General features: G+C 45.1%; 1 protein-coding gene across 1 annotated transcript in view; it reads right to left on the bottom strand.

Moving 5' to 3' along the window:
* ANXA4 (annexin A4) overlaps window positions 1–14,756 on the bottom strand; it is a 49,027-nt gene that overhangs the window by 10,704 nt on the left and 23,567 nt on the right. The window contains exons 4-7 of the mRNA XM_075601325.1: window positions 14,289–14,383; window positions 7,361–7,474; window positions 5,376–5,466; window positions 4,676–4,755 (exon numbers count right to left, since the gene is read on the bottom strand). Coding sequence (XP_075457440.1) covers window positions 4,676–4,755; window positions 5,376–5,466; window positions 7,361–7,474; window positions 14,289–14,383 — 380 coding nt within the window. The remainder of the gene's footprint in view (window positions 1–4,675; window positions 4,756–5,375; window positions 5,467–7,360; window positions 7,475–14,288; window positions 14,384–14,756) is intronic.

Genomic DNA, 14,756 nt, shown 5'->3' with positions numbered 1-14,756 from the left:
GATGTGTTGACTACCGGACACTGAACAATCGAACGGTACCGGACCAGTATAATCTTCCCCGCATAGAAGAAATCTTGGATACCCTACATGGGAGCCAATGGTTCAGTGTACTGGACCTTCGGTCCGGCTACTATCAAGTACCTATGAGCCCACAGGATCAAGAAAAGACGGCGTTAGTTTGCCCCTTAGGGTTCTATCAATTCACCCGCATGCCCCAAGGTATATGTGGTGCCCCCGCCACCTTCCAGCGGCTAATGGAGAAGACTCTAGGTGACTTGAACCCCCAAGAATGCCTCGTGTATTTAGACATCATAGTCGTCGGGAAAACCCTGGAAGAGCACGAGGCGCGACTCTTGAAAGTACTTGACCGATTAGCGCAAGAAGGGCTCAAATTCTCCTTGGATAAATGCCGTTTCTGCTGGACATCGGTGACTTACGTGGGACACCGTGTCCGGCAAGGGAATTGCCACGGACCCCGCCAAGATAGAAGCTGTTGTCAATTGGCCCCGCCCTGACAATGTGGGGGAGTTGCGATCATTCCTAGGGTTCTGTGGCTACTATCGCAGGTTTGTGGAGGGATACTCCAGACGGGCCAAAGCCCTCAACGGCCTCCTCAAAATATATCCGGAGGCCACAGGCCGGAAGGCCACCCCTGCCCGACAGTCCTTCGGGGATAAATGGACACCCGAGTGTGAACAAGCCTTTACGGATCTGAAACAGAGTCTGACTGCGGCCCCTGTGCTGGCCTATGCTAACCCTGAACAATTGTATATATTACATATGGATGCTAGCCTCAATGGCCTAGGAGCCATATTACATCAAAAATATCCCGAGGGATTGCGACCTGTAGCATATATCAGCCGCAGTCTTACTGTCAGTGAGCAGAACTACCCCGTGCACAAACTCGAGTTCTTGGCCCTCAAGTGGGCCATTGTGGACAAACTTCGTGATTACTTGTACGGTGTGTCGTTCGAGGTGCGGACCGACAATAATCCTTTCACCTACATCATGACCTCCGCCAAACTCGACGCGGCCGGGCATCGCTGGTTGGCCGCTCTATTCAATTACACTTTCACCTTGAAATACAAGCCAGGCCCCCTGAACATTGGGGCGGACGCCGTGTCTAGGCGACCAGGGATGGCCACTACACCCGACGAAGATCAGTGGGAAGAAATTCCGGGACCCGGAATAAGGGCCCTATGTTGTACAGCTGCCATAGTCAATGACCAAGTGGCATTCTCTGAATTACGAGTGGCTGGCTCTCTAGGGTGTACGGCAAACGCTATCCCGGAAGCCTATCGAGACCCCAGTGGTATGCATGTTACTCCCGACAAGATCATAGCCTGGAAAGATATGGTACGATACCAAGAACAAGACCCGGTCGCAGGGGACATTCGTTATGCCATCCGACAAAATCGCCCGGCCCTCCTCCGACAGGCCCCAGGGGATGTAGGAGGTCTACTAATGCGAGAAGCTGACAAATTTGAAATAAGAGACAATTTGCTATACCGAGTTGTGGAGTATCATAATCACCCGGACGACAATTAGTACTGCCAAAAAGACTACAGTACCTGGTACTAAAGGCTCTACATGATGAACACGGCCATTGGGGGTAGACAAGACTTTTGGACTAATGAGAGATAGGTTTTTCTGGCCAAAGATGAGAGAAGCAGTAGAGCACCACTGCTGACGGTCTGTGCGGTGAATTCAGAGGAAGACTTTACCCACCAGGGCCGCCCCAATGGGCCACTTAAAAAGTACGGGACCCATGGACTTAGTATGTATGGACTTCTTGTGCATCGAACCTAGCCGTGGCATAGGGAATGTGTTGGTCATCACGGATCATTATACCCGATACGCCAAGGCCTTTCCGACCAAAGATCAAAAAGCCATTATGGTGGCCAAGGTGCTCTGGGAGAAGTACTTCATGCATTATGGGCTTCCTCAACGCCTCCACTCAGATCAAGGAAGAGACTTCGAAAGCAAGTTAATCAAAGAACTGCTGAAACTCTTGCATATCAATAAGTCACGCACTACTCCATACCACCCCGAAGGGGATGCACTGCCGGAACGATTCAACCGTACCTTACTAGACATGTTAGGCACGTTAACGGGGGTGGAAAAGACTGAATGGAGTCGGCATGTGGAAACATTAGTGCATGCTTACAATTGCACGCGACACGACTCCACTGGGTTCTCACCCAACTTTCTCATGTTTGGCCGAGAAGCAAGACTGCCTGTGGACATACGGTTGAGAGTCTCCACCGATGGAGTGCATAATACTACACATTTTCGCTATGTGCAGCGATTGCAAGAGAATCTGCAATGGGCCTACCTACAAGCCGAGAAGTTCACCGAAAAGCTGAATGCCGGGAATAAAAGGCGGTATGATCATAAAGTTAAACACAGAGACATTAAACCTGGCGATGCAGTGCTTCTCCGTAACCTGGGAGTACCAGGGAAACATAAGTTGGCTGACCGATGGCGGGAGGGAGTGTACGGGGTAGCCTCTCAAATGCCCGGCCTTCCAGTCTACCGCATTAAAGATTCGGAGGGCCGGGTGAAGACCTGGCATCGGAATCATTTACTCCCTATTCCCCGAGTAGAGGCGGGGGATGTAGAATGGCCGTCATCCTCATTGGATGGGGAGATATCCACGGAAGAAGAAGAGTCAGGGAACTCCGACGTTCCAGAAGATCCACAACAGGGAACCTCTCAAAGGGGCCCTCAACAGAAAGCACCTCCCGGCGGAGCTTCGGGTAAAGGGCTACGGGAGCGCTCACCCCAGGGGGTGGCTCCGGAAAAGTAGTCACTGGACCCACTAAGCCCATGTTTTGCGCCAAGTCGGGATAATTTAGAGACTGTAACCTCCTCAAGGGAAGAGCTCGAGGTTCAAGACCAAAATAGTCACTCCCCCAAGGGAACAGTTGTTAAGGCGAAGCCAAAGGAACGGGCAACCTCCCATGAGGATGGCCTACGATCAGTTTGGGGCACCCCACTATGAGGCTCAGCAGTGGGCCCGCAGCCGCGTACAATCAGTAATTGAGATGTTCAGCGAAATGTACAATCTGATTTAAGAGAGGGATGTGTCTTACGTTATGCAATTATTCATTATATAAAAGTTGTACCAGTTCAAAGGTATCGTCCAAGCGGGGACGTTGGAATCCGCAGGGGGGAGGATGTAGCCGGGACCCCCTTTTTCCACCCTTTTGTTGTTATGGGTGGGTATGTTGCAGTTAGGGAACACTACGATAACGGAGGTTCCGCGCAAGGGAGCCGCCATATTGTGGTTGGCGCCAGCACAGACTTGGCCTAGCAGAGGTTGCGCATGCGCAGAGCGAGGGTGAAAGCCCGCGAAGGAGGTAGAGCACGACGGTTCCCAGCAGCCCCCGCGGGTCCCCGTGATGCACCTGGGCCAATGAGGTGCGAGACCAGGAGGAAAAGGAAGTGTTTGCGCGCACGTGAGGTCAGAGTTGGTTGGAGAGGAGAAGGAGCTTCGGTGTGGGGAGGCAGACCGCCCCCTACTTAGGCCGCATGCCCCAGGCCCAGTTAGGTCCCGAGTCCCCGTAGAGACAAGCAGAGCTAGGGACTGGTCATAGTTAGGTTCCGGTTCCCTTATTACCACATTATCACCGCTGGGACAGTTCTGAGTTGGCTGGAGGTCTGGGCGCAGACCCCGCTATCGAGCCGCAGCGTGTCTGGGTGGGATCGCCCTAGACACCTACTGGTGACGTCATCTACACCTCGCTGATCCTTTGTGAAGATTGTAGCCGCACCGGGTACTGGAGTGCCCGGCAGGTAATTCTAAAGTGCACCAACGGTACCATCCTTCATTCAGGACACAGTGGCTGCGCAGTCACACTCACACACATTCATTGACTCACTTGAGGGTGGGAGAACTATTCCCAAGGGGAACTGGACACGGGGTGGGATCACCCGGTGAAGGGAGAAGGGAGGGTGAGCGTTCAACGAGACGCCGAGTATAGTGTCTCCTCTAGGGAGGGACACCTGTTGGTATAACATATATGGTTAATGCAAGTAAAGTTAATTGGTTCAGGGATATTGCTGCGTGTGTGTGTGTGTGTTATGTATATAAGTCCTGCGAAGACCCACTTCCCTTCGGGCGGAAGCTGTCGCAGGTGGAGGCGCTGCACCAAGTTCTAGATATTGTGTGTGCCCCAGGCTCTCCGTGGCAGAGGCTCAGGCCCTGTGAGCCTACAGGTAATACAGCATATGGTAGTGGCCTGTGTTCGCTACGAAGCAGGGCTACACAAGTAATCTGTTTTTTGATCATTTATTTCAAATGATACCATGTTATGATCACTGTTACCCAAATGTTCCCGGACTTCAATATTTGCTATTACTTCTACATTGTTTGATATTACCAAATCCAGTATTGCCCCTCTCCTGGTTGGTTCCTCAATAATTTGGGTCATATAATTGTCTTTAAGCACCCCCAAAAAACAGTTTCCTTTTGTTTTAATGCTAATCTCATTGCCCTAGTCTATGTCTGGATAATTAAAATCACCCATTATGCAAAACATGACCTAGGTTTGATGCCTTCTCATTTGCAAAAGTATTTTAGCTTCCTCAATCTCACAGATATTTGGTGGTTTATAGCATATCCCTACATTGAATAAGAGTTACCAGCTGATATGGAAACGGTCGCACTTACAGTTGACAAAGACACCAGAATTCTCTCGAACATGCCAGATGTGTCGGAGCAAATATCATCCTCCAGGCTCCTCCCGTATTCTGAAACCAAAGCAAATGAAAAATACAATATCAGTAAGTAATCTGGCTTCACAACTCTAATGTTTAAACTTGGGCGAAAGATGGGAGTGGAGGAATGGGGAGAGCTTTTAAATATATGAAGTGTTACTGAAGGTACAAGGAGGGAAGAATATTTTTCTTCATTGGTGACCCGTGATTGGAAAAAGAAACTAGATTGTAGAAACCGGAGTGACCAGAGACGTGAGGAACGGCAAGGGACTGGGATAGCAGACGGAGCTGAATGTTCCACAGCAGACAGAGCTAGGCCTGACACGCCGAGCGAGTATACGTTACAAGAGTTTTGGGCTGTTAACAGCAGTAGGGCAGGGATATCCATCTCCACATAGCTACATGCGTGTCTTATCCGTGCATTATATTTTAACCTCAGGTTTACAATATACTAAAAAGTTAAAGTGATGTCATGCAACAGTAAAAAAAAAAAAAAAAAAAAAAATGTTCCCCAAAAAAACTCCAGAGAGGGGAGCATGACCTTTACAAGCACACACACTGATAAGATATACGGTACATACACAATAGAATATAGGAGATGCTAGGCTGCATCTTCTGCTCAAGTCACACGCCGATTCACTCACACCACTTACTGATTCTGTAGGTATCGTTAATGCGCTTGATCTCATCAGGAGAGCGTGAAGCCAGAATCTCGATCAGACACCCCTCATCTGTTCCTGCCCCCTAAAGACAAGCAGAGAGAATAACTGGGGGAGATCTTTTACTATGGACACAGGAAGGCTGACACTTAAGCTAAAGGTTTGTAGGAGTTTACATAATTTTAAAAAAAGTCTCTATATTTATTATTTTTTTAAAAGGGCAACTCACAGATCCATGGATATACTGCCCTGGTGCTCAGAGTATTAATTCAACATAGGAATACTCACAGGTTTTCCAAGGCAAGTGATTTTATTACAGAAAAGCAGCATCAACATTTCAGTCCTCACATGGACATTTATCAAGATGGTTCATGTGAGGACCGTAACAAACCTTCTATACTGTAATAAAACCACTTACCTTGGAACACCTGTGAGTGCATCAATTCCCCTTATTAAAAATCACACCAAGAGGGAAACATATTTCAGATAGAGAGAAGTGCTAGGACAGGAGGACAAGCTCTGAAGCTTTAGGTGTAAAAAGGAGGACATACAGAACACATGATCACACACAGTAGGATTAGAAAAAAAAAAAAAAAGTCAACATTTAAACAGTAGCTCAGTTTAAAAAATAAAAAAATAAAAGCGCATTTAAACTGGATTACCCAAGATTGATTCTCAGGTCCCACTGGCAGCAAATGGGTCAATTTATGAGAATTCCGCTCTATACCATCACATTGTCTGTCTCTGGGCTTTATTTTGCCCTTTAACAAAAGCCATTTCCTCTCTTTTTTATATATCTTACTTTGCTCTGCGGCACAGCTGGGATTTTTAAGCATATCGCAGCTGCTAAAACATCTCCTGCAGGCTGGAAAGCCTGCTCTAGAACAAAGCCACCATCACAAGCTTTTTAAGGCTGTTCAGATAACAAACCTGACTTGGAACATGCTGCAGCCCAAGGCTTTGGTCCCGCTGCGTCCGGCGGTGCGCGCGGCCGCGGGCCACCAGCCCCTTTCCTCCACGTGGCTGACTGCGTGCTGTGACGCGTCAGCCGGCCGATGCTGCAAGCTTCTGGTGATCAGAAGCGCTGACGCGTCACGTGGTGCAGCAGTCAGCCAATGAGGAGGGAAGGGAGGCGGCTACCATGTCTGTGCAGCCGTGCATAGCGCCCCCCCCTCTGGTGCCCGTTTTGCTGGGTGCCCCTGCTCCGGTAGGGGGGGGGGGGGGAAGAGAGGAGGGGGGCTCCTAGAGTGAGAGAGGGACCGACAGCCCCCCCGCTCAAACCACACCCCTCCGCTCCCTACAGACCGCAGGGAGCGGTCAAGTGCCTCTCCACGCGCTGCCTGTCTGCAGTGCAGGCGCGTGGTCTGAGGCAACGGGGCCTTAGCCTAAAGCAGTAAAAAAGTATTGCAAGAATCTTCTACTTCAGTGATCTCCACTGGAGACAGGACAGACATTTATTTTTAAACTGGTGGATTGTGCTCCTGGAGACTTTTTGGGGTAATCACTCTATATGCATGAAAAAGTCCGCCAGGCATGTATTAAAAAGGAAAATAAATAAAGCACAGACAGGAGGAACTCTATATAGTGTAGTAGATTTAAAATTGTATCAATTACAGCTTTGGTGGAAACAGGTGCCCCAGCGCAGAGGATCTGGATATGTTGCTGCAGTGGATCTAAGCTTGTCCCCACTCCCTCAGTTGTTGGAGTGTGCCGAAACATACTGTACTGCCCATTACTCTCTTTAGGAGGCCAATATTTATTAAATATCTACACATTTTTTTTATTTTGAATGAAGGACACAAACTCCTTACCACACTTCCTTACAGTGCACCAAACCTATATTTTTCAATAAACATAATCATACAATAAATGTAAAACAAGTGCAAGGTTATGCTTCAGAAGTAGGGGTTTGTGAAGATGTTTTTGAACTGTTAGTGTGACTGGACATTGAAAATTAATGTATTTAACAGGTCACCCACCTTCATAGCTGCATTTAGCTCCTGGACATCGTAAAGTGTAATCGGTGTCAACAGACCCAAAATCACCTTTTCAAAGTTCCCGGTCAGCTCAGACTTGACATCATCCATCAAATCCTAAGACGAGAAAGAACAGGTTAAAAGAGTCTCACAAATAAGGCCACTATTTAATGTATTACTTAGGGACACATTCAACTTACTGCCATACTTAATTTTTATTTATAAAAAATATGTTTTTACAAGGAAGAGAGTTACCTCCTGTTTAAGTAATATCCCTTGAGGCCATCTTGTTGCTTAGAAAGGGTTTTCATCCCGTTTAAAAATTGGAGTATGTGCAAGCTCAAACACTCCGGAGGACATTCGCCAAAAGACAAGGAGACACACAAAAGCAAACAAGATAGAAATACTGTACCTTGATACACAGACACTAAGCATCAATCTTATGCCAGAGAAATTTGTTACACTATATAGAGACCTTGAAAATTATCTTATACTGTACCTGCCACATAAGTTTGTTATAGTACAGTTACATCAGTTGACCGAGTTAACAGACCAGCAAATAGAAATACAAAAAAGGAGGACTGCATCATGATAGATCACACTTCACGTGTATGCTTCTATAGCTAGACAAACCCACTCCCTGGTCCATGTGGAAATGAGAGTCCTCCTTTTGTACATCCCATTTGCTGGTCCGTTAACACGTTTGGGATAATACAGGAAGATCAGAAGGAAGACCAATTTTTCTGGATCTCTAGAACACCATAATTGAGTTAGAAATACTGTACATATTTTAACCCGTTATAGTAAACGAGAGGCTAGCAATCCAATGAATTGCAATGAAGTTTTAATCCCCCAACACTGAAGGTGTAATATAACCAATGCTAACAGATAGATTACAGTTTCTCTTAGTAGAGGGTTTGTTATTTACTTACATTTATGTACTAGAAGTACTGTAATTATTTTACAGTTACCATGGCAGACAAGTCTCCTTAAAAAAAAATAAAAAAACACTGGGTAGTGAGATTTGTTCTTAGATTACAATTATTAGAGGGACTTGTTCATGAGTAATTCCTGATAAATCAGGCTAGGTACGTGTTACAGATGCCAAAGGTTTCATAATCATTACAAATAGTAAAAGGGAAAGTGGTCAGCCCTAGTGTGCACCACTAGCAATATGAACCCAGTTGGAAAGGTTCTACCAAATTCTATACCAGCCGATAAAGAAGATATTTATTTTCCAAGAAAAACCTTCATGGCAATGTGATGCTGGCCCCAGTGAAACAAAAGGTGTTAGCGAGAGGCCAAGACACGTACATTTTAGTTTGTTTTTTTTATTTCCAAATTAGTACATGACTTTAAAGATTCAAATCTGCCAGAAAATGTGAGAAAGGTACAAATATGCCATGTCTATTAAAAGTAAAATTAATTTAAATGCCAATTTGACTTTATGAGCACCACTTTAAGCAAGTGCAAATCATTGAGTAAGCTAGTGGAAATATTTTGGATACAGTGATGAGAAAAAGTTTGGAAACCCCTTAGGATTTTCACACATTTCAAACCTAAAATATTAGATCTTAATCCAAGTCCTAATAATAGATCAAGATAATCTGAACAAATGACACCTTTTCATAATTTATTCATCCACAAAATGATTCAAAATACAATATCCATGTGTAAAGTATGTGAACCTTTAGATTCAGTACCCCCTAGAGCCGCAATGACTTAAACCAAGCATTTCCTGGATCTGCTATTCAGTCTCTTACATTAGTTGAGGCATTTTGTGCCATTCCTCCTTACAGAACTGCTGCAACCCAATGACATTTGAGGGCTTCCTTGCATGAACACGTCGCGTCAGGTCCTGCCGCAACAGGTCGATGGGGTTTAGGTCTTGACTTTGCCTAGGTCATTCTAAAAAATACAGAATTTATACAGAATTTTCCTGCAGCAATTCTTTTGAAGATCTGCTTGTATTTTTAGGATCATTGTCTTGCTGCATGACCCACTTCTGCTTCCGCTCACGGACGGATGGCCTGACATTCTCGTCTAGAATCTTCTGATACAATGCAGTCTTTCTGATAGTTGGGTCATGAACCGTCACATTAGCCAAGGCTAGAGAGGTCTACAGGTCCTTCGAGATTTTGATAGGATGACCGCTCTTGGGTAGTGTGACTGTGATCTTGAACTTGCTCCATTTGTAGACCGACTATTCTTGACCCAGGCTCAAATGTAGCATGTGAGTAAGTCCACTCATCTCCTTTTAAAGCACACAAAGCCCTTATATTTTATTCAAGTTCTATATGTGGATTGTGCTAGCAGATTTATCTTGTCAGGAGAATAACCTATGAGAGGAATGTGTTCTGCTATGGGGAAGTGCTTCTCTGAGGGGAAGGTAAAAAGGATTTCCTTTTGAGGGGAAGGGTGGGAGCAGTGGAAGAAGTGTCTACTCACTTTGGCTGCTTGTTGGAAAGAGAGAGCACACTTTCCTTTGCAGACAGGAAACAGGCTAAGGGGCATAGGAACATGCAGATAAAGCAGGAGGAGAGGGCTAAAATCAATCTCAACTGTGAGCATTGGGAGGTTGCCAGGGCAACCGACTAGAGGCTGTGTAAAAGGGATTACTTGTAACAACTATGTTGCAATATACACAGGTCTGGCTGCTTCAGAGCAGGATAAAAACCATGTAAGGCCGCGATCCCAGTGTGCACTGTAGCACACGCGCCCGGCAGGGGATGGCGCATGCACAGCGCTTCACCGCGATAAGATGCTGGAGATTGCAACAGGGGGGGGGGGTTTGAGGTTGGGGTTTTCCAGGGGCATGGCCATGACCTCACGTGGCTGGTTTGTGCGTTATATAGCACGGACAATTAAAAATCAGTCTCACTAGAGCAGAGGTTGGCAACCTGCACTCTGCTTTCTTAACACCTACTGGCGGCTCTCTTGCACTGTGCCCAGCTTTTGGCGCGCACCGGCATGAGAGCCCGGCATGGGACAGTGCAGGAGAGACGTAGGCCAGCAGCTGGGGAGACGTCAGGCTTGGCGGCAACAAGAGGCCCGACTGCAGTGACATCCGGGCCCCCCCGCAACCAACACTATGACAGGCCCAATGTAATAACATACCAGTCTGTATATATTAGGAGGGAGGCAAGCAAATATACATTCATACATAAAAACAAAAGCAGCGCTAACACATACAGATCATGCACAATACACTTATCTCCAAGTATCAAGTACAAATCTCAGAGTTCAATCCATCAAACATAAGTCCAGTGAAAAAGGGTATTCATTAAAAAAACAAAAAGGGAAAGATTCCCAATAGCCAGATACAATCCAATTGTAGGAGGGGGGCTGCTCATCCACGGGAGAATCACTCCCAAACCAGTACTGTATAAAAAAAAGAGAAAAAAGCGCACTCCCCTAGTGCATTATCTTATGACGAAACACGTAGAACTGTGACGTCATCGCACAAGCACGTAGTGTGTGTGGTGTTCCGCTGCTAACTAAGGGACTCCTGTATACTGAGATTGCCTCTGGCACCTTGTGTTGATCAGCTGCAAGAGGTGAGACCGTTACCATCTCCCACTGTGCTTGCTCTCACTGTGACTCTGTCTGCAGTCGTTTCTGCTGTGTGAGCGTTTTAGCAGCAGGTCTAAAGGCAACTGGCTTTCAGTGGGTATACATTAAGGTCTCCCCCATCCATCTCAGCTGATCTGTACCAGGAGTCTGTGTATAAAGATACCTTTATGTGAATTTTATTCTATGTCTTGTAAGTGTGTATTGTAAGTGTGTATTATCTACCTTACATTCAATTAAATACATTTTATTTCATCTGCATCATAAGATAATGCACTAGGGGAGTGCAAAACACACACACACACACACACACACACACACACACACACACACACACACGATTTAACAAAAATAAAGCCAAAATGGAGAAGCTATGTGTGAGAAAAACGAAATACACCCTTACTGCTTCCATAGGAATTAAGATGCTAAGTAGCAGTCAGGTGCTGCTAATCAAATGTCCTTGATTAATTGATCAGCAAGTCTGACCACCTCTATAAAAGCCGAAGTTTTAGCAGTTTGCTGGTCTGGAGCATTCAGGTGTGTTTTAACACAATGCCAAGGAGGAAAGACATCAGCAATGATCTTAGAGAAGCAATTGTTGCTACCCAATCTGGGAAGGGTTATAAGGCCATTTCCAAACAATTTAAAGTCCATCATTCTACAGTGAGAAAGATTATTCAAAAGTGAAAAACATTCAAGACAGTTGTCAATCTTCCCAGTAATGGATGTCCCAGCAAATTCACCCCAAGGTCAGACTGTGCAATGATCAGAGAAATTGCAAAATTTTTTTAAAAAAAACACAAGAGTTACATCTCAGACTCTACAGGCCTCTCAGTTAGCATGTTAAAGTTCATGACAGTACAATTAGAAAGAGACTGAACAAGTATGGATGGTTTGGAAGGGTTGCCAGGAGAAAGCCTTTTCTCTCTAAAAAGAACATGGCAGCACGGCATAGGTTTGCAAAGTTGCATCTGAACAAACCACAAGACTTCTGGAACAATGTCCTTTGGACAGACAAGAGCAAAGTGAAGATGTTTGGCCATAAATGCACAGCGCTATGTTTGGCCAAAACCAAACACAGCATATCAGCACAAACACTCATACCAACTGTCAAGCACGGTGGTGGAGGGGTGATGATTTGGGCTTGTTTTGCAGCCACAGGACGTGGGAACCTTGCAATCATTGAGTCGACCATGAACTCCTCTGTATACCAAAGTATTCTAGTCAAATGTGAGGCCATCTGTCCGACAGTTAAAGCTTGGCCAAAATTGGGTCATGCAACAGGACAATGATCCCAAGCACACCAGCAAATCTACAACAGAATGACTGAAAAAGAAAAGAATCAAGGTGTTGCAATGGCCCAGTCAAAGTCCAGAACTCAACCCGATTGAAATGCTGTGGCTGGACCTTAAGAGAGCTGTGCATAAACAAATGCCCACAAACCTCAATGAACCGAAGCAACGTTTTAAAGAAGAGTGGGCCAAAATTCCTCCACAACGATGTGAGAGACTGATAGTCATACAGAAAACGACTACTTCAAGTTATTGCTGCTGAAGTTGGTTCTACAAGCTATTGAATCATTTCAAGCTACAATCATTTCATACATGGATTCTCCATTTTAGCTTTATTTTTGTTAAATAAATCATGACACGGTGTAATATGTCATGTGTTGTTCATCTGAAGTTGTATTTACCTAATTTTAAGACCTGCTAAGGAACAGATGATTGTTATGTCCTGATCTGTAAAACCATGGACTTCAAAGAGGACACACACACACACTTTTGTACAGAAAAACAATGGGCGGGGGGGGGGAAAGGGACCAATTGGGAGATGCATTTTATACCCCCACAAATGTTTTCCTGTCCCTAATTCTGATTAAAGTAAGTTTGTCGTATGTTATGCTTAGAGACTATACCTATTAGCGTGTGTACAGTACATGTATGTGTTTGTGGGGGTGTAATATTCATGCATGTGTTGCAGCTCAATTTTTATAAAATGGCTCTTCCTTGAAAGGTTGCAGACCCCATGCACCACAGGAATAGACAATCATAGCAAGAATTTGATAGTCACATTTATACAGACAGTGTCCTTCAGATTGTTGCTTGAACAAACTTCAGGAATAACCTCTGCAATGCAAAGGTTAGTATTGGTTGCACCCAGAGAATCTGGAGGTCTCCTAGCTGCACCTGGAATTGTCCTGCATGTAGCCGGAAAAAGACGGACAGAATGAGTGCTTACATTTAAAAATAAAATCATCTACACCACACATTTCCACAGGAACACCCTCTTCTAGAAGCAAGGACTGATTTCACAATGGAATGCTCAACTTGCGTGCTTTGCTTTTCTGCTTCCACCAGTGACTTTCCATTTGCTTATGAGGGGGGAAAGGCACAGGGTTGCGGGTAAAAGAAATAACTTGGTGACGAGTGAATCATTTACTTAACGGTAAACTCGCATTGCGAAAATCAGGAAAGGAAAACCCACAAAGCTGCAGGGTTATTGAACTTCTAAGCAAAGAGCATCAAGTCAGGCAACAGAACACACACACACACAGGTCTACCCTCTTCTGTTAATCTTCATGTATTGGGTTTAAACAGATGGAGCAGGATTGCACTGCGCCACAAGACTCAGACTGCAATGAGATAGCTGGAGAAATTCCTGTAACCTGCAGCCGCTCTGATAGTTCCATTGTCAGAGGATAGGAGACACACTTTCACACTTTGCATCATTGTTCCTGCTTTTGTAAAGGGTGGACAAGTAAATGCCATAACCCCTTCACTGCCTGCGATGGTGTTAAAACTAAGTGCAGATTCCTAATAATGTTTTCTTTAAAATCAAAAAAATTTTAATTATTTTTTTAATACATTACATTTTTTAATTGCACCTACCTATTACACCTGTCATTCAATGAGGTCTTTTGTAAAACAGACACAAAGGAAGATCAATTACAGGTGCAGAGTTACAATGTACAGTAACTGAACTCAAGGCACCATACACATTGCTCATTTGTTTTCAAAACAGCAGACTTGCCACTGGTTCCTGGAATTATGCAAAAGGCCCTATTTAAACCTCCCGAGTTTAGATGCGTTGGCATCTGTGACTCATTCCTGACAACCCCGTCTTGTTCCTCAGCAACTACAGTACACGTCACTTTTGCCCTCTGCCAATTTTAGATTCCATTCCACAGCAATGAGCTCCCCGCTGTGAAAAGTGACATACGCAGAATGTGTGACTTTTTCTATTTTGTTTTTAAACAACTTAACATAAAAAAAAAAAAAAAAAAAAAATCAGCTTCCATGGACAGTTACACAGTGGAAAGTCCAGATTTTCATCTGCATGAATTGAATTGATGCCCTCTCACCTTCCCAACCGTAGACTTGTAAGCGGATTTGATTTCCTGGCGCTGAGCGATGGTTCTGTTCGCAATCACATCGATGACGGCGTCCTCATCAGTGCCTGGGAAGAGGAAATGGACAGTCAGGGAACAGGTGGAAACTTAAAATGATGGGCAGTCCCTCCAAAGACCAAAGTGTACTAGGGGCAGTGACATCTTTTAAGTAACAGTCCACCCTGCACACAATTGTTTGGAGTTTTTTCTTATTACATTTTCTAACTTGGCTGAACCAGGGTTCTGTTGCGGGATCCGCCAACCTCCGGGATCCCCACGCTTCCCAATCAGAGAGCAGGTATGGCTAGACAACATGGCCATGGGGTTAGGAAGCTCCCGCACCATATAGAAAGTTGCAACATCAAATGACGAAATTGCAACTATCAAAACTGGCAAAATAGCCAACATATCTACGGAACCAGCAAGGTCGGTGGGGGATTG

The sequence above is a fragment of the Ascaphus truei genome, chromosome 5 (genome assembly GCF_040206685.1).
Source record: "Ascaphus truei isolate aAscTru1 chromosome 5, aAscTru1.hap1, whole genome shotgun sequence".
NCBI classification, from domain to species: domain Eukaryota; kingdom Metazoa; phylum Chordata; class Amphibia; order Anura; family Ascaphidae; genus Ascaphus; species Ascaphus truei.
The sequence above is the reverse complement of the archived record's forward strand: the minus strand, read 5'-3'. Positions and strand labels throughout refer to the sequence as shown.